Source organism: Lolium perenne, chromosome 4 (genome assembly GCF_019359855.2).
Source record: "Lolium perenne isolate Kyuss_39 chromosome 4, Kyuss_2.0, whole genome shotgun sequence".
NCBI lineage: Eukaryota > Viridiplantae > Streptophyta > Magnoliopsida > Poales > Poaceae > Lolium > Lolium perenne.
The window spans coordinates 324843761-324869375 of record NC_067247.2 but is presented as its reverse complement, the minus strand read 5'-3'; the positions used below and the strand labels follow the sequence as shown (position 1 = coordinate 324869375).

At 43.5% G+C, this 25615-nt stretch overlaps 1 protein-coding gene across 1 annotated transcript; it reads left to right on the top strand.

Moving 5' to 3' along the window:
- Positions 1–1244: 1244 nt before the first annotated feature.
- On the top strand, positions 1245–2761 carry LOC127296337 (serpin-Z1). Its single transcript, XM_051326394.2, has 2 exons — positions 1245–1702; positions 1818–2761. The coding sequence occupies exons 1-2, from the start codon at positions 1313–1315 to the stop codon at positions 2610–2612; spliced, it is 1185 nt and encodes a 394-aa protein (XP_051182354.1). The 5' UTR covers positions 1245–1312; the 3' UTR covers positions 2613–2761.
- Positions 2762–25615: the final 22854 nt, after the last annotated feature.

Genomic DNA, 25615 nt, shown 5'->3' with positions numbered 1-25615 from the left:
TAGCAAAAGAAACAACAAAGAGCGATGTAAAGAACCAAAGGAAAGTAGGAAGAAAGAAAAATTACATTTCAGAACCCCAACAAAAGCTGCAGACAGAGGCAGCTGGACATTTGGTACACCACCTGCATATAGAGGAAGCAAAACAGTTCATGTCAGTCAAAGATAAGCAATGGGGAAGATGCTAAATGTGGCAGTGCAACGCAAATTTTCTGAAAATTTTACTGATAATCATGCAAAAAATACGCTGCTATCTGTTAATAATGCTAGTGATAATCTGATCAGCTCCTTGGGCCTGCAAGACTACGCATCTTGCAGGAGCTCCCATACAGTGCATGGAAAGCTGAAAAGAATGGAATGGGCAAACCACATGCATTTTCTTAGCCAACTTCAACTACATGTTACCTAGGATTTATCGGACATAATAAGGCAATAATTGGAGCCACTATTAATATGTTTTTACTGTGTCTCCTATTGAACATTGTTTACACTGTCGTTATCGTAGCCGATTGTGAAATTAGCACCTTCTTATTTACATAAGCGAACTCGACCACTGACCGATAAGAACTTGAAGAACCAAAACAGCTCTTTCAAACTAATGGACGGTTAAGGTACACTGAGTTGCCACCATAGAGAGTAAAATCGATTTATTAGCTTCTATGGTACTACCCTGCTAATAGTGAATAACCTGAAGACTGAAATCCAAACAAAGACAGTGTGCTACAATGGTTCTAACTATCTTAGAACAACCAATCTTGAAAGTAAACCAAGACCAAAACTGGTAAACATGCTTGTAATTTGCTAGCTAGAAGGCACATGCGGGGACCTGGACCTAGACAGATAAAAGGAAGGATGAAAAGGTACATCACATGACATATTTCTGTAACAACATGCAGCCCAATATTCTGATAATCTTTTGTTTTTATTGCACCAAAGTTCAGGTATGGAAGGTGCAAGCACAACCTGGTCGAACAAAAAGAAAAAAAAGTATGATACTCCACAGCTAAGGCAAGAAAATCTTTCATTTATACACATAACTTCACAGCTAAGGCATACTAGTATTATTTCACTCAATGAAGGTTCATTACTACTATACCATTTGTGAATCAACCATTAATATGGTCGAGGAAATTTCTCGAGGAATGCCATCCACCGCATAGAAACGAAGAGAAAGACGACAAAGTAACACCTGGCCTTGGGCTACAAAAGCCACCCGTGCCTCTTGAGGTGCCTGAGGTGACCTCCCTCTACTTCGATCCGCTGCAGACCAGTAGTACACCGCGCCGCCGCACGTTCACCATTGTCCACTGCTGCGATGAACACGGAGGGCATGACGGGCGCCGTGCGCGACCTGGCCGCCCTCTCCACTCGGCTCCTGCTCCACCTCGGCAGCGACAAAGCCAACCTGGCCCTCTCACCGCTCTCCTTCCACTCCGTCCTGGTGCTTCTGGCCGCCGGTGCCACGGGCGACACCCTCGACCAGATCGTCTCCTTCCTGGGCACCTCCGGCGGCACGGCACATGCATCCCTCGCCTCCCATGTAGCCTCCGGTATCCTCGCCGGCGGGGAAACGGACGCGGAGCCCGACGTCCGGTGCGCGGTAGGCGTTTGGGTGGACTCGTCGCTCCGGCTTAGGCCAGCCTTTGCAGACAAGGTCGCCTCCCAGTACAAGGCCGTGGCTCGAGCCATGCCTTTCAAAAAAAAGGTAACTAATGATCTACTAGCATTTCCTCATGCTGTTTTTGGGGAATTTCTACTTGCTAGTGGTTTCGATCGTCTCTGCTCTGCATTCTTTGATGTGCATACATGTTCACTGAAAGGCTGAGGAGGCGAGAGTGGAGATCAACCGGTGGTTCGAGGACAAGACGGGCGGCCTCATCACAGACCTCATGCCGACCGGCCACCTCGGCAGCGACACCATCCTCGTCCTCGGCAACGCGCTCTACCTGAGAGGCACATGGCTGGACCCCTTCGACCGGGACGACACCAAGGACGGCGACTTCTTCTTGCCCGGGGACGAGAGCAGTACTCCTCTGCGCGTGCCGTTCATGGCGAGCAAAAACAGCCAGCGCATCAGCTGCCATGCCGGCTTCAAACTCCTACAGCTGCCCTACGAGTGCCGCGGCAACCACCAGTACAGCATGCACATCTACCTCCCCGACGACCGCGACGGCTTGCAGGCTTTGGTCCGCGAGCTCAGCTCCGACGTGGCCGGCCTCCTGGACCGCTGCGTCCCTCAACAGTGGGTCATGGTGGGGGACTTCAGGATCCCCAAGTTCAAGGCGTCCTTCAAGATAGAGGCGTCGGACCTTCTCAACGGTCTGGGGCTGGAGCGCCCGTTCGTCTTTTCACGTGACTTCGCGGAGATGGTCGACTACTCGGAGCCCCTCGCGGTGGGCAGCGTACTTCACCAGTGCGTCGTTGAGATCAACGAGGATGGGACCATGGCCGCCGCCGCCACCGAAGCTGAGATCATGGCGGGGTGCTGCCTCGAGGAAGATGAGGAGCCTGAACGTGTCGACTTCGTGGCGGACCACCCGTTCCTGTTCCTCGTCACCGAGGATCGGAGCGGCATTGTGCTTTTCGCAGGGCAGGTCGTCAATCCTCTCCTCTAGTTCTGCCAGTAGCCGTGTTCTCTCCTGTATCGGGGAGGAAGAATACTGAAAAATAAAATAAAAGAGGGAAAATCATTTGTTGCTGGCAACAAACTTCGTTTGATCCATAAATCAGCACCAGCAATTTCCTGCTACAAGTAATATCATTTATATTCTCCATCGCATGTTTTATATGTACTTGAACATTGTTTATAGGAGGCGACCACATTTTTTTAAATAGAAGGTCTCTTGACCCCACTTTATAATTACTAGCACACCGTTGCATCGGGAAATTTTAAAACCAAATTTTGGATGTAAAACGTAAATTTTACCCAAAGTGGATCAGGCCATGTTTTCCTAGCCTCACTTGCCTTTTTTTTATTTTCTTAACTTTTAGAAGTAGAAAATATGTAGTGCGTTGATACGGGTTGATATTTATTGAGACAAAACATTCTTGACATAGACAAAATTTGGGTCTACTCTAACATGGCATAACTGAAAATTTTGCTGGCAAAAAGCTCAAGACCTTGCCTTATCCTCTGCCACATCTATCCTGGTGACCAGAACCCTCCATAACTACATGTGAATCATCATATGATAGAAAGCGCCAGCCGGATTACCAATTAGTTTCCCTTCAATAGTTACCTTATTTCTAATGTTCCAAAGGAACCAACTAAGGGCCGCAAACACTACTAGAAAACAACTTAGTAGTGGCGCACCTGTTTTGCTTATAAGTGGCGCACTAGTGATACGCCACTAATATCACACCACGGCTAACTTTTAGTAGTGACGCACTAGTGGTGCGCCACTACTAAATTATACGCGCACTAGTAGGTGCTCCACTAGTAAGCAAAAGGGTGCGCCACTCCTACAGAAATAAGGTGCGGCACTGTTATGCCCTATGTGCGCCACTACTAGAGAAAAAAGGTGCGACACTATAGGATGATAGGGTGCGCCACTGCTCCATACATAAATTAAAAATAAAAAAAGCCACATGGGCCTGGTAGGGTCTGGTTGTGGCAGGCGGTGGACCGAAAACTAAAAATGAGCCCTGCTTTCTGGATAAATAAGTTTTACTACAAATAAGAGATACAACCAAATTTGCAGCTAGGACCCTAAACAAAGTTTCAAAAAGCAATCAAGTCCACGCCGGCGCTCGTCGTCGATCTGTACCACGCGTGCGACGACGGCTTGTCCGCCTGCGGGGTCATCCAGAACCAGAGTGCCGTCCTGAAGGACACCACCGCGTCCGCCGCCACCAGGTCCGGGTTGTTCAGCAAGTCCAAGCTGAGCGCGCGCCCCGCCGCTCCGACTTGGTGGTGTCGCAGTAGATCAACTCCTTGAAGCAGTAGGCCCACGTCAAGGGGCCGTCGGGCGCTGTGGACCACGAGACGCTGGCTGACGACGTCGACGGGGGTCCAGACCACCTGCGCGGCGACGGCGACGGACACGCCCGCGGCGGCCGAGGCGATTGCTGATGCGGCGGGCTCGGAGACGCCAAGGCAGACGATGGCGAGCCCGACGGAGCTCTTGGTGGCCTCGAGCGCCGCCATGTAGAGCGCGCGGGCCAGGACGGTGCCGGCGAGGGAGGCGCCGAAGCAGCGGTAGAGGCCGCTGAGGCCGTCGCGGGAGAGGATGGCGCGCACGGTGGCGACAGCGGCCTGTGGGGGCGGTGCCACCTGGAGGTGCGTCTTGACGATGACGGTCGGGTAGAGCACGGCGGAGACGCTTGAGAAGAGCGCAACGTCGAGGACAAAGAAGCGGGACTTGCCAAGCATCTCCCAGTTCACCTCGGCGGGGAGGTGCCGGATATCGTCGGCACCAGTACCAGATCGAGATTGAGGAGTGATGTCTACTCACGCTTCTTTTCCTGTAGATAGTGTTGGGCCTCCAAAGCAGAGGTTTGTAGAACAGCAGCAAGTTTTCCCTTAAGCGGATCACCCAAGGTTTATCGAACTCAGGGAGGAAGAGGTCAAAGATATCCTTCTCAAGCAACCCTGCGATCACAATGCAAGAAGTCTCTTGTGTCCCCAACACACCTAATACACTTGTCAGATGTATAGGTGCACTAGTTCGGCGAAGAGATAGTGAAATACAAGTGGTATGAATGTATATGAGCAGTAGTAACGGCGCCAGAAAATACTTGACTATCTACGGCGACAGAAAATAGCTTGCTGGCGTGCAGTAGTAATATTGCAGGAAGTAGAGATGCAGCAAAACAGTAAACAAGCAGTGATTGCAGCATTTGGAAACAAAGCCTAGGGATCATACTTTCACTAGTGGACACTCTCAACATTGATCACATAATAAAACCACTATGCACTCTCTTGTTGGATGATGAACACCACTAATTGTGTAGGGCTACAAGAGCACCTCAATGTCGGAGTTAACAAGCTCCACAACATTCGATATTCATATTTAAATAACCTTAGAGTGCATGATAGATCAACACAATTATACCGAGTACTAACATAACATGCACACCGTCACCGACAGACTATGAAAGGGGGAATAGATTGCATCAATACCATCATAGTAATAGTTAACTTCAGAATCTACAAGAGATCACAATCATAGCATATACCAAGTACTTCATGATGCACACACTGTCAACATTACATCATGGAGGAGGAATAGACTACTTTAATAACATCAGTAGAGTAGCACATAGATGAATAGTGATACAAAGCTCATATGAATCTCAATCATGTAAGGCAGCTCATGATATCATTGTATTGAAGCACATAGGAGAGAGATTAACCACATAGCTACCGGTACAGCCCTTAGCCTCGATGGAGAACTACTCCCTCCTCATGGGAGACAGCAGCGGTGATGAAGATGGCGGTGGTGTCGATGGAGATGCCTTCCGGGGGCACTTCCCCGTCCCGGCGGCGTGCCGGAACAGAGACTTCTGTCCCCCAGATCTTGGCTTCACGATGGCGGCGGCTCTGGAAGGTTTCTCGTACCGTGGCTTATTCGTCTCGAAGATTTAGGTCAAGGGGCTTCTTATAGGCAAAGAGGCGGAGTCGGAAGGGTTACGGAGCCGCCACACAGTAGGGGGGCGCGCCCCCCCTGGGCCGCGCCGGCCACATGTGTGGGGCCCACAGGGCTCCCCTCTGGTGCCTCTCGGGTGTTCTGGAAGCTTCGTGGAATTTTAAGATTCTGGGCGTTGATTTCGTCCATTCCGAGAATATTTCCTTACTAGGATTTCTGAAACCAAAAACAGCAGAAAACAGGAACTGGCACTTCGGCATCTTGTCAATAGTTAGTTCCAGAAAATGCATAATAATGACATAAAGTGTGAACAAAACATGTAAGTAATATCATAAAACAAGCATGGAACATAAGAAATTATCGATACGTTGGAGACGTATCAGCATCCCCAAGCTTAGTTCCTACTCGTCCCGAGTAGGTAAACGATAACAAAGATAATTTCTGAAGTGACATGCTACCAACATAATCTTGATCCAATAATGATGTAAAGCATATGAACTGAGATCAAATCACTCAAAGCAAATGTCTATATTGATATAAGAGATGATAATGCAAGAGTTAAACAAGCTAGAAGTTTTCATGAACTATTGCTTTAAAGACATGAAACCGTACAAAGTTCATTAAAGATGTGTTAAGTATTCAGCGTAGAAGTTCTATCCTTCATTCCAAGCATCAAGTAAATTTTCACAACATAAGAAGGATTCAGTCAAGTAAACATAAACATGAACGTCATGAATCAACTGTTTCAAAGTCTACTCAACCGGTGAGCGCAAGCATTTGGTATTAGCACCAGGATGTTATGGCATGAAGAACATTAATGAGGGTTTGGAAGGCCAAATGGAAGAAAGTCTTACAAAGCTATAAGTGATTATTAGACAAGAGGAAGTCTTATAATCGAAGCTATGCAAGGAGTAGTGATTGCCATGCAACGGATGCACATAGAGCTATATGTGTATGAAAGCTCTCCAATGGAACTAGTGGGGGTGCATCCAACTTGGTTGCTCACGAAGACCTAGAGCACTTTTGAGGAAGCTCATCATTGGAATATACAACCCAAGTTTTTATAGTGTAAATTCCCCACATAGTTATACTAGTAAAACATGAAAACTCTCGCATATGGAGTGTAGGTGCTAAACATGAGCACAAATGATGACTATGAATACTGAAGGTGCTAAAACATGAGCACAAGTGTGGATAAAAGATAGTAATGCTGCCCTCTTTTTCTTTATTCTCTTTTTTTTTTCTTTTTCTTTTCTATTTTTTTTCTTTCTTTTCTTTTTCTCTTTTTGATGGCCTCCATGGCTCTTTTCACTTTTAGGGGCAACATCCTAATATGACAACACACTTTTTGGTACAAATAACTCATAATGAATGAAACATGATGTATAAAACTGTATGCCTCTGCCAGTGTAGCAGGATGTGCAATGATCTAGCGTAACATGGGTAAACCACACATCAGCTGTATAGAATCATGCAAAGCAATATATAAATAATAAATGACAACATGTAATGTAAAATGGAAGTTGCATGGCAATATATCTCGGAACAGCTATGGAAATGCTGTGGTAGGTAGGTATGGTGGCTGTTTTGAGGAAGATGTATGGATTATGTGTAGGAGAACAAGAGAAAGTCCTCCCACGGGTTTGGATGTACTGGCGAAGTATGCACAATTCTCAATGTGAGCAAAAGGCAATGCACAGTAACGAAGAGGCTAGCAAATTTGGATGGTGGAAGTGCCAAAAACCGTAGCTTAACATTAGTAAAAAAGAACTCACAAGTTTATTGCAAACAACTAGCAGGTTCAACATTAAGAGCATGATTAAAATTTACTCTAAGGAGGGCCGTTCACGGTGGCACAAGTACCCCGCTAGCTCCCTCGACCTTCAGCACAACTTAGTTATTACGATGAACTCTCAGACATGGAAAGCTATCAAGTCCAACTACACCTTCAACTACTTAAATAGAGTTTGTAGTACGGCACAAGCTTAAAGACAACAATCCACTACTAATTTTAACTTATTTATCCAGCAAGCCTTACCATCTAAATACCTCAAAACTTTTGCAAAGAATCAAGTTATCAAAGCTCAATGATCTACAAGATTATGCAAGTATTTCATTATACCACTACCACATGCAACATTTTCTGTTTCCAACCTTCGCCATGAACATTAAAAGTAAAGCTAAGAACACTAGTGTTCATATGAACCAGCGGAGCGTGTCTCTCTCCCACACAAGCATTTATTCAGAGAATGAAAATAACAAAAACGAAAATAAAAGCACACAGACGCTCCAAGTAAAGTACATAAGATGTGACCGAATAAAAATATAGTTTCAAGAGAAGAAACCTGATAAATTGTTGATGAAGAAGGGGATGCCTTGGGCATCCCCAAGATTAGATGCTTGAGTCTTCTTGAAATATGCAGGGATGAACCACGGGGTCATCCCCAAGCTTAGACTTTTCATTCTTCTTGACGATATATCATCCTCCTCTCTTGACCCTTGAAAACTTCCTCCACACCAAACTCAAAACAAACTCATTAGAGGGTTAGTGCATAATCAAAAATTCACATGTTCAGAGGTGACACAATCATTCTTAACACTTCTGTACATTGCTCAAAGCTTATGAAAGTTAATGGAACAAAGAAATCCATCAAACATAGCAAAAGAAGCAATGCGAAATAAAAGGCAGAATCTGTCAAAACAGAACAGTCCGTAAAGACGATTTTTTTAGAGGCACTGGACTTGCTCATATGAAAATGCTCAAATTGAATGAAAGTTGCGTACATATCTGAGGATCACTCACGTAAATTGGCAGATTTTTCTGAGTTACCTACAGAGAACCCTGCCCAAATTCATGACAGACAGAAATCTGTTTCTGCGCAGTAATCCAAATCTAGTATCAACCTTGCTATCAAAGACTTTACTTGGCACAACAATGCAATAAAATAAAGATAAGGAGAGGTTGCTACAGTAGTAACAACTTCCAAGACTCAAATATAAAACAAAATTGCTGTAGTGAAATAAAAACATGGGTTATCTCCCAATAAGTGCTTTCTTTATAGCCATTAAGATGGGCTCGGTAATTTTAATGATGCACTCGCAAGAAATAAGAGTTGAAACAAAAGAGAGCATCAAAAAGCAAATAAGAAACAAATTTAAGCCTAACCCACTTCCTATAAAAAGGAATCTTGTAAATAAACAAGTCATTTAAGCATAATGCAACAAGCATAGGAAAACTAGACAAGCTCAACTTTAAAATTTTAAGAATATAGAGAGGTGTTTTAGTAACATGAAAATTTCTACAACCATATTTTCCTCTCTCATAATAATGTCCAGTAGCATCATGAACAAATTCAACAATATAACTATCAAATGAAACATTCTTATCATGAGCTACATGCATAAAATTATTACTACTCCCAATATAAGCATAGTCATTCTTATTAATTGTAGTGGGAGCAAATTCAACAAAGTAGCTATCATTATTATTCTCATCATCAAATATAGGAGGCATATTGTAATCAGAATAAAATTTATCCTCCATAGTAGGTGGCACCAAAAGACCACTATCATTATAATCATCATAAATAGGAGGCAAAGTATCATCAAAGAAAATTTTCTCCTCAATGCTTGCGGGACTAAAAATATCATGCTCATCAAAACCAGCTTCCCCAAGCTTAGAATATTCCATATTATTAGCAACAATGGTGTTCAAAGCGTTCATACTAATATCATTGCTACTAGCATGCAAATAAGATTTCATAGGTTTTTTAATTTTCGCATCAAACAATCCATGTCTTAACTCAGGAAATAGCTTCAAAAGCTCACTGTTACTTTCCATTATGCCTAACTAGTGAAATAAAAACAAGAAACAAAAAGATGCAATTGCAGGATCTAAAGGAAATAGCTTCGAGCACTTACAACGGTACCAGAAAATAGCTTAGTTGCCTGGGACCGGAGTGTGAGTGCCTTTTACCTTTCCTCCCCGGCAACGGCGCCAGAAAATAGCTTGATGTCTACTCACGCTTCTTTTCCTGTAGACAGTGTTGGGCCTCCAAGAGCAGAGGTTTGTAGAACAGCAGCAAGTTTTACCTTAAGTGGATCACCCAAGGTTTATCGAACTCAGGGAGGAAGAGGTCAAAGATATCCCTCTCAAGCAACCCTGCGATCACAATGCAAGAAGTCTCTTGTGTCCCCAACACACCTAATACACTTGTCAGATGTATAGGTGCACTAGTTCGGCGAAAAGATAGTGAAATACAAGTGGTATGAATGTATATGAGCAGTAGTAACGGCGCCAGAAAATACTTGACTGTCTACGGCGACAGAAAATAGCTTGCTGGCGTGCAGTAGTAATATTGCAGGAAGTAGAGATGCAGCAAAACAGTAAACAAGCAGTGATTGCAGTATTTGGAAACAAGGCCTAGGGATCATACTTTCACTAGTGGACACTCTCAACATTGATCACATAATAAAACCACTCTACACTCTCTTGTTGGATGATGAACACCACTAATTGTGTAGGGCTACAAGAGCACCTCAATGCCGGAGTTAACAAGCTCCACAACATTCAATATTCATATTTAAATAACCATAGAGTGCATGATATATCAACACAATTATACCGAGTACTAACATAGCATGCACACCGTCACCGACAGACTATGAAAGGGGGAATAGATTGCATCAATACCATCATAGTAATAGTTAACTTCATAAACTACAAGAGATCACAATCATAGCATATACCAAGTACTTCATGATGCACACACTGTCAACATTACATCATGGAGGAGGAATAGACTACTTTAATAACATCACTAGAGTAGCACATAGATGAATAGTGATACAAAGCTCATATGAATCTCAATCATGTAAGGCAGCTCATGAGATCATTGTATTAAAGCACATAGGAGAGAGATTAACCACATAGCTACCGGTACAACCCTTAGCCTCGATGGAGAACTACTCCCTCCTCATGGGAGACAGCAGCGGTGATGAAGATGGCGGTGGTGTCGATGGAGATGCCTTCCGGGGGCACTTCCCTGTCCCGGCGGCGTGCCGGAACAGAGACTTCTGTCCCCCAGATCTTGGCTTTGCGATGGCGGCGGCTCTGGAAGGTTTCTCGTACCGTGGCTTATTCGTCTCGAAGATTTAGGTCAGCGGGCTTTTTATAGGCGAAGAGGCGGAGTCGGAAGGGTTACGGAGCCGCCACACAGTAGGGGGGCGCCACCCCCCCTGGGCCGCGCCGGCCACATGTGTGGGGCCCACAGGGCTCCCCTCTGGTGCCTCTCGGGTGTTCTGGAAGCTTCATGGAATTTTAAGATTCTGGGCATTGATTTCGTCAAATTCTGAGAATATTTCCTTACTAGGATTTCTGAAACCAAAAACAGCAGAAAACAGGAACTGGCACTTCGGCATCTTGTCAATAGGTTAGTTCCAGAAAATGCATAATAATGACATAAAGTGTGAACAAAACATGTAAGTAATGTCATAAAACAAGCATGGAACATAAGAAATTATCGATACGTTGGAGACGTATCAAGGAGCACGAGGCGGAGAGCGCGCGAGGTGCTAGGGGAGGAGGGAGCGCCGGGGAGCGACGAGGTGCTAGGGGAGAGGGGCGGGAGGCCGGCCGGAGAATGAGACCGAAGATGGGGTGGCGGCGACGGGTAGCGGCGGCTAACCCTAGTTGGGGGATGAGACCATTCTTACAGGAGAGGGAGAGAAGTGTGTGTGTTGAGAGGGAGAGGGCTGCGTGCTGTGGCCTGTGGGCGTGGGTGCGTGCCGTGGTGGGTGTGTGGATGCGCGTTGGCTGCGTGCAGGTGGGGTGATGGGGGCTAACACAGTGGCGACTGATACGTCTCAAACGTATCTATAATTTCTTATGTTCCATGCTAGTTTTATGACAATACTCACATGTTTTATATACACTTTATATCATTTTTATGCATTTTCCGGCACTAACCTATTAACAAGATGCCGAAGCAATAGTTCATGTTTTCTGCTGTTTTGGTTTCAGAAATCCTACACAGGAAATATTCTCGGAATTGGATGAAACAAAAGCCCACGGTCTTATTTTCCACGGAGTCTTCCAGAACACCGAAGAGGAGACGAAGAGGGGTGATACGTCTCCAACGTATCTATAATTTCTGATGTTCCATGCTTGTTTTATGACAATACCTACATGTTTTGTTCACACTTTATGATGTTTTTATGCGTTTTCCGGAACTAACCTATTGACGAGATGCCGAAGTGCCAGTTCCTGTTTTCTGCTGTTTTTGGTTTCAGAAATCCTAGTAAGGAAATATTCTCGGAATTGGACGAAATCAACGCCCAGCATCTTATAATTCCACGAAGCTTCCAGAACACCCGAGAGGGACCAGAGGAGAGCCACAGGCCCACCACACAGGGTGGCGGCGCGGCCCAGGGGGGGCGCCCCCTATTGTGTGGAGCCACCGCAGCCCTTCCGACTCCGACTCTTCGCCTATTTAAGCCGTCCTGACCTAAAAACTTCGGGAGGATAAGCCACGGTACGAGAAACCTTCCAGAGTCGCCGCCATCGCGAAGCCAAGATTCGGGGGACAGAAGTCTCTGTTCCGGCACGCCGCCGGGATGGGGAAGTGCCCCCGGAAGGCATCTCCATCGACACCACCGCCATCTTCATCACCGTTGCTGTCTCCCATGAGGAGGGAGTAGTTCTCCCTCGAGGCTAAGGGCTGTACCGGTAGCTATGCGGTTAATCTCTCTCCTATGTACTTCAATACAATGATCTTATGAGCTGCCTTACATGATTGAGATTCATATGAGCTTTGTATCACTATTCATCTATGTGCTACTCTAGTGATGTTATTAAAGTACTCTATTTCTCCTCCATGATGTAATGGTGACAGTGTGTGCATCATGTAGTACTTGGCGTAGTTTATGATTGTGATCTCTTGTAGATTATGAAGTTAACTATTACTATGATGGTATTGATGTGATCTATTCCTCCTTTCATAGCTTGATGGTGACAGTGTGCATGCTATGTTAGTACTCGGTATAATTGCGTTGGTCTATCATGCACTCTAAGGTTATTTAAATATGAATATCGAATGTTGTGGAGCTTGTTAACTCCGGCATTGAGGTGCTCTTGTAGCCCTACACAATTAGTGGTGTTCATCATCCAACAAGAGAGTGTAGAGTGGTTTTATTATGTGATCAATGTTGAGAGTGTCCACTAGTGAAAGTATGATCCCTAGGCCTTGTTTCCGAATGCTGCAATCACTGCTTGTTTACTGTTTTGCTGCATCTCTACTTCCTGCAATATTACTACTGCACGCCAGCAAGCTATTTTCTGTCGCTGTAGACAGTCAAGTATTTTCTGGCGCCGTTACTACTGCTCATATACATCCATACCACTTGTATTTCACTATCTCTTCGCAAACTAGTGCACCTATACATCTGACAAGTGTATTAGGTGTGTTGGGGACACAAGAGACTTCTTGCATTGTGATCGCAGGGTTGCTTGAGAGGGATATCTTTGACCTCTTCCTCCCTGAGTTCGATAAACCTTGGGTGATCCACTTAAGGGAAAACTTGTTGTTGTTCTACAAACCTCTGCTCTTGGAGGCCCAACACTGTCTACAGGAAAAGAAGCGTGAGTAGACATCAAGCTATTTTCTGGCGCCATTGCTGGGGAGGAAGGGTAAAAGGCACTCACACTCTGGTCCCAGGTAACTAAGTTATTTTATGGTGCCGTTGTAAGTGCTCGAAGCTATTTTCTTTAGATCCTGCAATTGCATCTTTTTGTTTCTTGTTTTTCACTAGTTTGGCATAATGGAAAGCAACTATGAGCTTTTTAATCTATTTCCTGAGTTAAGACATAAATGGTGTGTTGCAAAAATTGAAAAACCTATGGAACCTTATTTGCATGCTAATGGCAATGTTATTAGTATGAATACTTTGAACACCATTGTTGCTAATGATATGGAAAATTCTAAGCTTGGGGAAGCTGGTTTTGATGAGCATGATATTTTTAGTCCCCCAAGCATTGAGGAGAAAATTTTCTTTGATGATACTTTGCCTCCTATTTATGATGATTATAATGATAGTGGTCTTTTGGTGCCGCCTACTATGGAGAGTAAATTTTATTATGATTATAATATGCCTCCTACACTTGATGAGAATAATAATGATAGCTACTTTGATGAATTTGCTCCCACTATTACTAATAAAATTGATTATGCTTATGTGGAGAGTAATAATTTTATGCATGCAGCTCATGATAAGAATGTTTCATGTGATAGTTATATTGTTGAGTTTGTTCATGATGCTACTGAAAATCTTTATGAGAGAGGAAAATATGGTTGTAGAAGTTTTCATGTTACTAAAATGCCTCTCTTTTTGCTGAAAATCTTGAAGTTGCGCTTGTCTAGTCTTTCTATGCTTGTTGCATTATGCTTCATGAATTTTATTAATTACAAGATTCCTTTTCATAGGAAGTGGGTTAGACTTAAATGTGTTTTGAATTTGCTTCTTGATGCTCTCTTTTGCTTCAACTCTTATTTCTTGCGAGTGCATCATTAAAATTACTGAGCCCATCTTAATGGCTATAAAGAAAGCACTTCTTGGGAGATAACCCATGTTTTTATTTTACTACAGCAATTTTTGTTTTATATTTGTGTCTTGGAAGTTGTTACTACTGTAGCAACCTCTCCTTATCTTACTTTATTGCATTTTTGTGCCAAGTAAAGTCTTTGATAGCAAGGTTGATACTAGACTTGGATTACTGCGCAGAAACAGATTTCTGTCTGTCACGAATTTGGGCAGGGTTCTCTGTAGGTAACTCAGAAAAATCTGCCAATTTACGTGAGTAATCCTCAGATATGTACGCAACTTTCATTCAATTTGAGCATTTTCATCTGAGCAAGTCTGGTGCACCTAAAAAATTCGTCTTTACGGACTGTTCTGTTTTGACAGATTCTGCCTTTTATTTCGCATTGCCTCTTTTGCTATGTTGGATGGATTTCTTTGTTCCATTAACTTTCAGTAGCTTTGGGCAATGTCCAGAAGTGTTAAGAATGATTGTGTCACCTCTGAACATGTGAATTTTTTATTATGCACTAACCCTCTAATGAGTTTGTTTTGAGTTTGGTGTGGAGGAAGTTTTCAAGGGTCAAGAGAGGAGGATGATATATGATTAAGAAGAGTGAAAGCTCTAAACTTGGGGATGCCCCCGTGGTTCATCCCTGCATATTTCAAGAAGGCTCAAGCATCTAAGCTTGGGGATGCTCAAGGCATCCCCTTCTTCATCAACAACTTATCAGGTCACTTCTCTTGAAACTATATTTTTATTCGGTCACATCTTATGTGCTTTACTTGGAGCGTCTTTATGTTCTTGTTTTGTTTTGTTTGAATAAAATTGGATCCTAGCATTCATTGTGTGGGAGAGAGACACGCTCCGCTGTTTCATATGAACACATGTGTTCTTAGCTTTTAATGTTCATGGCGAAGGTTGAAACTGCTTCGTTCATTGTTATTTGATTGGTTCAGGAAATGCTGCATGTGGTAATGGGTATATGGTCTTGAATAATTTGATACTTGGCAATTGTTGTGCTCATATAGATCATGTTTAAGCTCTTGCATCATGTACTTTGCACCTATTAGTGAAGAAATACATAGAGCTTGCTAAAATTTGGTTTGCATGATTGGTGTCTCTAAAGTCTAGATATTTTCTAGTAAGGGTTTGAACAACAAGGAAGACAGTGTAGAGTTTTATAATGCTTGCAATTTGTTTTTATGTAAGCTTTGCTGTACCAGTTCATACTTGTGTTTGCTTCAAATAACCTTGCTAGCCTAAGCCTTGTATTGAGAGGGATTACTTCTCATGCATCCAAAATCCTTGAGCCAAAAACTATGCCATTTGTGTCCACCATACCTACCTACTACATGGTATTTCTCTGCCATTCCAAAGTAAATTGCTTGAGTGCTATCTTTAAACACTTCAAAAGTTATTACCTCTTATTTGTGTCAATGTTTTATAGCTCATGAGGAAGTATGTGGTGTTTATCTTTCAATCTTGTTGGGCAACTTTCACCAATGGACTAGTGGCTTCATCCGCTTATCCAATAATTTTGCAAAAAGAGCTGGCAATGGGATTCCCAGTCCCAATTAATTAACCTTCATGATTTTACAAAAAAAAGACACTCCTCCATGGTATGTGATTGTTGGACGGCACCCGAGGATTCGGTTAGCCATGGCTTGAGAAAGCAAAGGTGGGGAGGAGTGTCATCTAAATAAAACTAAAATAAAAGGGCACTCCTTCATGGTATGAGATTGTTGGCAGGCACCCGAGGATTCGGTTAGCCATGGTTTGTGAAAGCAAGGTTGGAAGGAGTGCCACCCAAAAATAAAAATCTTTCATGGGAGCCGCTCTTTGAAGGTCTGTCTGGCAAGGGGGTTAGAGTGCCCACTACCATTCGTTGACAACAACAAACACCTCTCAAAACTTTACTTTTATGCTCTCTTATTGTTTTCAAAATAAAAGCTCTAGCACAAATATAGCAATCCATGCTTCCCTCTTCGAAGGGCCTTTCTTTTACTTTTATGTTGAGTCAGTTTACCCACTTCTTTCTGTCTTAGAAGCAAACACTTGTGTTAACTGTGCATTGATTCTTACATGCTTGCTTATTGCACTTATTATTTTACTTTATGTTGACAATTATCTATGAGATATTTATGTTGAAAGTTGAAAGCAACCGCTGAAACTTAATCTTCCTTTGTGTTGCTTCAATGCCTTTACTTTGAATTTATTGCTTTATGAGTTAACTCGACTTATTGATGCTTGTCTCGAAAGTACTATTCATGAAAAGTCTTTGCTATATGATTCAGTTGTTTAGTCATTGTTTTTACCATTGCTTTGAATCACTTCATTCATCTCATATGCTTTACATTAGTGTGATCAAGATTATGTAAGTAGCATGTCACTTCAGAAATTATTCTTTTATTGTTTACCTACTCGAGGACGAGTAGGAACTAAGCTTGGGGATGCTGATACGTCTCCAACGTATCTATAATTTCTGATGTTCCATGCTTGTTTTATGACAATACCTACATGTTTTGTTCACACTTTATGATATTTTTATGCGTTTTTGGAACTAACCTATTGACGAGATGCCGAAGTGCCAGTTCCTGTTTTCTGCTGTTTTTGGTTTCAGAAATCCTAGTAAGGAAATATTCTCGGAATTGGACGAAATCAACGTCCAACATCTTATAATTCCACGAAGCTTCCAGAACACCCGGGAGGGACCAGAGGAGAGCCACAGGCCCACCACACAGGGTGGCGGCGCGGCCCAGGGCCCCCTATTGTGTGGAGCCACCACAGCCCTTTCAACTCCGACTCTTCGCCTATTTAAGCCGTCCTGACCTAAAAACTTCGGGAGAATAAGCCACGGTACGAGAAACCTTCCAGAGCCGCCGCCATCGCGAAGCCAAGATTCGGGGGACAGAAGTCTCTGTTCCGGCACGCCGCCGGGACGGGGAAGTGCCCCCGGAAGGCATCTCCATCGACACCACCGCCATCTTCATCACCGCTGATGTCTCCCATGAGGAGGGAGTAGTTCTCCCTCGAGGCTAAGGGCTGTACCGGTGGCTATGTGGTTAATCTATCTCCTATGTACTTCAATACAATGATCTCATGAGCTGCCTTACATGATTGAGATTCATATGAGCTTTGTATCACTATTCATCTATGTGCTACTCTAGTGATGTTATTAAAGTACTCTATTCCTCCTCCATGATGTAATGGTGACAGTGTGTGCATCATGTAGTACTTGGCGTAGTTTATGATTGTGATCTCTTGTAGATTATGAAGTTAACTATTACTATGATGGTATTGATGTGATCTATTCCTCCTTTCATAGCTTGATGGTGACAGTGTTCATGCTATGTTAGTACTCGGTATAATTGCGTTGGTCTATCATGCACTCTAAGGTTATTTAAATATGAACATCGAATGTTGTGGAGCTTGTTAACTCCGGCATTGAGGTGCTCTTGTAGCCCTACACAATTAATGGTGTTCATCATCCAACAAGAGAGTGTAGAGTGGTTTTATTATGTGATCAATGTTGAGAGTGTCCACTAATGAAAGTATGATCCCTAGGCCTTGTTTCCAAATACTACAATCATCGCTTATTTACCATTTTACTGCATCTGTACTTTCTGCAATATTACTACCATCAACTGCACGCCAGCAAGCTATTTTCTGGCGCCGTAGACAGTCAAGTATTTTCTGGTGCCGTTACTACTGCTCATATTCATTCATACCACTTGTATTTCACTATCTCTTCGCTGAACTAGTGCACCTATATATCTGACAAGTGTATTAGGTGTGTTGGGGACACAAGAGACTTCTTGTATCGTGATTGCAGGGTTTCTTGAGAGGGATATGTTTGACCTCTTCCTCCCTGAGTTCGATAAACCTTGGGTGATCCACTTAAGGGAAAACTTGCTGCTGTTCTACAAACCTCTGCTCTTGGAGGCCCAACACTGTCTACAGGAAAAGAAGCGTGAGTAGACATCAAGGGGCTACGAGGCGGCCACACCATAGGGGGGCGCGGCCCCACCCTTGGCCGCGCTGCCATATGGGGTGGGCCCCTCGGGCATCCCCCGACTCTGCCCCTTCGCCTATATAATCCTTCCATCGCGAAAACCCTAGTACCGAGAGCCACGATACGAGAAAAGGTACTGAGACACCGCCGCCATCAATCCCATCTCGGGGAGTTCTGAAGATCGCCTCCGGCACCCTGCCGGAGAGAGGAATCATTACCGGAGGGCTCTACATCACCATGCTCGCCTCCGGACTGATGCGTGAGTAGTTCATCCTTGGACTATGGGTCCATAGCAGTAGCTAGATGGTTGTCTTCTCCTCTTGTGCTATCATGTTTAGATCTTGTGAGCTGCATATCATGATCAAGATCATCTTATTGTAATGCTACATGTTGTGTTTGTTGGGATCCGATGAATATGGAATACTATGTCAAGTTGATTATCGATCTATCATATATGTGTTGTTTATGATCTTGCATGCTCTCCGTTGCTAGTAGAGACTCTGGCCAAGTTGATACTTGTAACTCCAAGAGGGAGTATTTATGCTCGATAGTGGGTTCATGCCTCCATTGAATCTGGGACAGTGACAGAAAGTTCTAAGGTTGTGACTGTGCTGTTGCCACTAGGGATAAAACATCAATGCTTTGTCTAAGGATATTTGTATTGTTTACATTATGCACAGTACTTAATGCAATTGTCTGTTGTTTGCAACTTAATACTGGAAGGGGTGCAGATGCTAACCCGAAGGTGGACTTTTTAGGCATAGATGCATGCTGGATAGCGGTCTATGTTCTTTGTCGTAATGCCCTAAGTATATCTCATAGTAGTCATCATGATATGTAGGTGCATTGTTATGCCCTCTCTATTTGTCAATTGCCCAACTGTAATTTATTCACCCAACATGTTATTTATCTTATTGGAGAGACACCACTAGTTAACTGTGGACCCCGATCCATTCTTTTACATCTGAAATACAACCTACTGCAATCATTATTCTCTGTTGTTTTTTGCAAGCAAACATCATTTTCCACACCATACGTTTAATCCTTTGTTTACAGCAAGCCGATGAGATTGACAACCTCACTGTTAAGTTGGGGTAAAGTATCTTGATTGTGTTGTGCAGGTTCCACGTTGGCGCCTGAATCCCTGGTGTTGCGCCACACTACACTCCTTTGCCAACAACCTTCACGTGGCCTTCATCTCCTACTGGTTCGATAAACCTTGGTTTCTTACTGAGGGAAAACTTGCTGCTGTACGCATCACACCTTCCTCTTGGGGTTCCCAACGGACGTGTGCTTTACCATCACAAGGAGCTACCTTCTGGCACCTTTGTAAGCCAACTCCCACACCAGCAGCGACCACGCGCAGTGTGCCATGGGGGTGTGCGATTTTGGCCAGCATAGTGGCGCACCACGTATAGGTGCGCCATTGCTACTTTACCTAGCAATGGCGCACCTATATGTGGTGCGCCACTGTTAACCTGAGATTCATCTATAACCCAGCTCAAAAATTAGTAGTGGCCTATCACTGTACTAGTGCGCCATTAGTAAGAAGCTACTAGTGGAGCACCACTTTTTGGTGCGCCACTGCTATATAGCAGCGGAGCACCAGTAAAGTGGTGCGCCACTGATATCATTATTACGACTAGGCCTTTTCCTAGTAGTGAAAGGTGAACCAAACTAATCTATGAAGGAGGCCAGCCAAACCCTGCGTGAGCGCGATGAAATCACTGGCCCCTGCCGGGTTTCAATCGCAGTGCATGAGTTTCCTAACCCCATCCCACATGAACCTAGCCATGTGGCATGTGAAGAAAATGTGATTACAATCCTCAATCTCCCCACACGGTGAGCAGAGGCCATTAGAGGGACCCATCCTCTTGGCCACCTGTTCAGATGACGGAAGCTTCCCTCTAATGAGCTGCCATAAGAGCACCTTGATCTTCGGCGGAACTCACGTTCGCCAAACTTCGTTGGAGTGTGTGACAGCCGCTCCTTGAAGCAAGCCGTAATAGACAGATTTCGTCGTGAAGGCCCCCGAGGCCTCCAGCGACCACGACACCCCATCGTTCTAGTCCTCCACCGGTAGCGCCTGAATTTCCCGGCAAAGGTTATCCCATTCTACCATTTCCACAAGGCTGAATTGCCTCCGGAACCGGATGCGCCATTCTCCAGGTATCCCCCCTTGCACCCGGGCCGCATGAACCGCAATGTCCGATTGGGCGCAACATCTCAAGAGGTGTGGGTACCGGGTGTGTAGCGGCCCAGGCCCTACCCACCATCCTTCCAAAAGTAGGTCCACTGCCCATTGTGAACCACATGCTTCGCCCCCAGCTTGAAATGCCATTTGATCTTCGGAGCCCCTCGCGGTGGGAAGCGTGCTTCACCGGTACGTTGTTGAGGTCGACGAGGATGGGACCATGGCCGCCACCGCCACCGAAGCTGATGTGATGGTGGGGTGCTCCCTCGAGGATTATGAGGAGCCTGAACGTGTCGACTTCATCGCGGACCACCCGTTTATGTTCCTTGTCACGGAGGACCGCAGCGGCATAGTGCTTTTCGCAGGGCAGGTCGTCAATCCTCTGGTCTAGTTCTGTGCCAGTAGGCGTGTTCTCTCCTGCATGCATCTGGGAGGAAGAATACTGAAAAATAAAATAAAAAGGGAAAAATCATTTGTTGCTGGCAGTAAATTTTGTTTGTTCCATAAATCAGCACCGGCAATTAATATCATTTACATTTCTCCTAAAAACAAGATATTGTTTACTTAATTAATGCATGAGGCAAAGCTTGTGCCTCCGTTTTAAAAAATATCATTTGCACTGTCCATCACATGTTTTATGCGTACTTGGACACTGTTTATAGGAGACGACTATATCAACAGAGGTGATCGCCAAAGGTGCTCCGACGGGTAAACAGACAGTTGTTATCGCGTTCCCGAGCTGGAGTTGAACAACTGCTGGATCATGCATTAGTTCAGAAGTCAGAACTTCAGAGACGAGCCCGTGATCCTTCTTCAAAAAGTTGCACCGCCTTTTCTCTCTCAAATACACCGAGCGGTCCAAGGGGCTTACAAACATAGCACAAGTTAGACAACTCTAAATTTGTCCTTCTCTATCCGTGAACTGAAACCAATTGACTGCAATTTTGAAACGGGGCAACAACATTATAATATCAACTAAAAAGGGGCTCTACAGAACACGCTCTTGCCATCATCGAAAATGCATGCTCTACACATTTGGCGTCTATGGCGGATCATAGTTATTTAGGCTGTGTTTTTTGTGGTTCAGAGATTCCACCACCGCAAGATGTCAGCAAAGATGGATTATCTGAACTTTCAGTGACAAAAATATGAGGTCTGACATTGCAGCGCATGTAGGACTACGACATAACGTAAATTTATTTGTTTTACATAAAACCGAGGACAGAGTTGGCAAATTCTTCATAGTTATATTTAACTTTTTGAGAGGAGAATCATACAAAGCTGACATACACAGGTGTTGCACAACATAAGGAATTTTGACTCGATAGCAATCTCCGACTGAAATGATGACCTCAACTTACTCCAGATAGCCCTTCTCTTCGATAAAGTTCATAATGGCATGCACAAAGATGTTTCGCATGTCGTGAAACTAGTGATGCCAAACATTAGTAAAAGAAGATAATAACTATCTAAACAATCACATCATACTTGTGTCTTCGTAGGAGCTATATATAGCTCATATGTGTAGAAGAAATATGTATGTGAACCGTAAAACTGAATCTGGGTCTCTCTCAAAGCTCCAACTTCAAACTTTCGATCTAGCAGATGATATCAAACCTTATCTGATGCAAAGAAGGCGTCCACTTTATAAAAAAGTGAACATAACCACTATCATGCACACAAACTCTTAAAGTATTCTTTAACAGGCACGAGATATTCTCTGTTATGGACTTATGGTCAAGGAGATAAAAGACTAGACAACACACATTCTTTCGTGTCATGATAGAAGAACAATCAAGAACTAAATGTAAGGGAAGAAGAGTGGTGATATTGTGGCAATCAGCTGAGCACAAAGCCGAATATGTTGCATAAAATCAGATCAATTAATAGTAAAATGGGTTGGAGACAGAGTATCAACTGTTCTTGTCCCTAGTTTTTTTTACTCGATCATTACAGAATTATTAAAATATCAAAATGAAGTGACAAAGCTTATCCCTATGTGAAACACGTGATAACAGAATTAAAATAGCAACGCATACATACCAGGATAGATATTTCATGTGACCAAATATAGTTCACCACCTCATCTTTGTATATAACAGATGACTATACATATTTAAAACAACAAGGCACTCAATTCCAATGATGGACACTGACCAAGTATACATAGTTCATCACTTGCTGAAACAAAAGATGGTAACAATGAACCATACAATTTTGCAAATGCGTTGATGATTCCTCGACTCCATAGCTTTTTGTTTTTGTTTTGAGAAACACAGTACAAACGTAGACGCTCACATACACGCGCATACACTCACCTCTATGAACGCACACACGCACACCCTACCCCTATGAGCACCTCCGGAAGACTGAGCTGGCGGATTGGATCTTGAAATTGAAGAAGTCACCACAGGCGCCTCGCTATCGACGGGAACATCGCCTCCCACTGAATGAATATTCCGCCTTTATAAGACACACAGATGTCAAACCTAGAATTTGAACTCTGGTGGGTTGGGGGTACAACCACCCTCGTAGCCACCCAACCTCAACTCCATAGCTTGAAGTTTCTTTTTTGAAATGGGGGTTTACCCCGGCTTCTGCATCATGATGATGCACACGGCCTTTTATTGAAAACAAGGTTCAAATAAAGTATTGTTTACAACTCACGCATCACCGAGGATTGATACAAAAATCAACCATCGAAAAAAAGCACATACTATGACTACAAATCAATATAGCCTTCTAGTATGTCGCCAAGCAGCCTGGCACAAGATATCCCGAGCGACCATCAGGAGCCGTGTGCATCCAGAAACCATGGCATCCCTCTGCCCCTCCGGTGAGAGTAGGACCCAAAGCTGGACCCAATGAGAAACCATATGGATAACCTGCAAGAAATGAAAAGAGATTTTTTTATTAAAAATTATATCATTTCTGACCCTCCAAATAGACCAACATAAAGCAGAAACCCAATCCGGATAAAAGCCTTAGATTGTCTATCTACTCCATTTTACCAGTTACCAAACATATTAGTAATATTGGTGGGAGGTGGAAGATCATACGTAAAATTAACCGTACGCCATAAGAGCTTAGCCAAAGGACATTCAATAAATAGGTGTTGAATGGTCTCCTGTTCCCCACAGAAAACACATTTTGTACACCCATTCCACTGACGTTTAGCTAGATTATCCTTAGTTAACAAAACCTTATTACTTAAAAACCACATAAGAATCTTAATTTTAAGTGGAATTTTAACCTTCCAGAGATACTTTCTCAGGAAAGGAGTATGATCACACATAAGATCCTTATACATCGACTTCACTGTAAACATACCATTCGATGTCAATTCCAAACAAAATGATCTTCATCTTCATTCAAATTTACCATCATGAGTTTCCGACATAATTGCAACCATGCAGTCCATTTGTTACCACTTAACACCCTTCAAAAAGTAATAGTCAATGGTGTTTGGGCTAATACCTGTGCAACTGTGACATTCTTATGGTGTACAATATTATATAAGGACGGGTATTGTTGAGCCAAAGGAGCATTTCCTAACCATGTATCTTCTCAAAAACGGGTACGCATACCATTACCCACTTTGAAAAAACCCCTAGAAAAAAACTCCTGTTTAACTCCCATCAGACCCTTCTAGAAAGGGGAATCTGTAGGTCTAGCTTGCACCTCCGATAACGACTTTTGCCCTAGGCATTTGTTTTGTAGCAATTCTTGCCACACCTCATCTTCATTCAGAAGTTTAAAGAGCCACTTACTCAATAAACACCTGTTTTTGATTTCGAGAACCTCAATACCTAATCCCCGTGATATTTGGGTCTACAAATAATATTCCATTTGGTAAGCCGGTATTTTCGTTTGTGTTCCTCTGACTGCCAAAAGAATCTAGATCTATAGAAGTCCAACCGTTTCCTCACCCCCACAGGTATTTGTAGGAAAGACAACATAAACATTGGTAAACTAGTTAAAACTGAATTAATTGTTGGAGATATGCCCAAGAGGCAATAATAAAATGGTTATTATAATATCTTTGAGTTTATGATAATGTTTACATACCATGCTATAATTGTATTAACCGAAACATTGATACATGTGTGTTATGTGAACAACAAGGAGTCCCTAGTAAGCCTCTTGTATAACTAGCTTGTTGATTAATAGATGATCATCATTTCATGATCATGAACATTGGATGTTATTAATAACAAGGTTGTGTCATTATGTGAATGATATAATGGACACACCCAATTAAGCGTAGCATAAGATCACGTCATTAAGTTATTTGCTATAAGCTTTCGATACATAGTTACCTAGTCCTTATGACCATGAGATCATATAAATCATTTATACCGGAAAGGTACTTTGATTACATCAAACGCCACTGCGTAAATGGGTGGTTATAAAGGTGGGATTAAGTATCCGGAAAGTATGAGTTGAGGCATATGGATCAACAGTGGGATTTGTCCATCCCGATGACGGATAGATATACTCTGGGCCCTCTCGGTGGAATGTCGTCTAATATCTTGCAAGCATATGAATGGTTCATAAGAGACCACATACCACGGTACGAGTAAAGAGTACTTGTCATGAGACGAGGTTGAACGAGGTATAGAGATATCGATGATCAAACCTCGGACAAGTAAAATATCGCGTGACAAAGGGAATTGGTATCGTATGTGAATGGTTCATTCGATCACTAAGTCATCGTTGAATATGTGGGAGCCATTATGGATCTCCAGATCCCGCTATTGGTTATTGGTCGGAGAGAAGTCTCAACCATGTCTACATAGTTCACGAACCGTAGGGTGACACACTTAAGGTTTGATGTCGTTTAAAGTAGATATGGAATATGGAATGGAGTTCGAAGTTTTGTTCGGAGTCTCGGATGGGATCCAGAATATCACGAGGAGGTCCGGAATGGTCCAGAGAATAAGATTCATATATAGGAAGTCATATTCCAAGTTTGGAAATTATCCGGTGCATTTATGGCAGGTTCTAGAAGGTTCTAGAAAAGTCTGGAAGAACGGCACTATGGAAGGTGGAGTCCCGGAGGGACTCCACTAGCATGGCCGGCCAAACCCTAAGGGGGAGGAGTGCCAGGTGGGCTCCACCTTGGTGGCCGGCCAGCCCCACCTCAAGGAAAGGTGGGAGTCCCACCTTGGGTAGGACTCCCCCCTTGAGTAGGTTTCCCACCTTTGGGAAGTTTTGGTGTTGGGGTCTTATTCGAAGACTTGGAC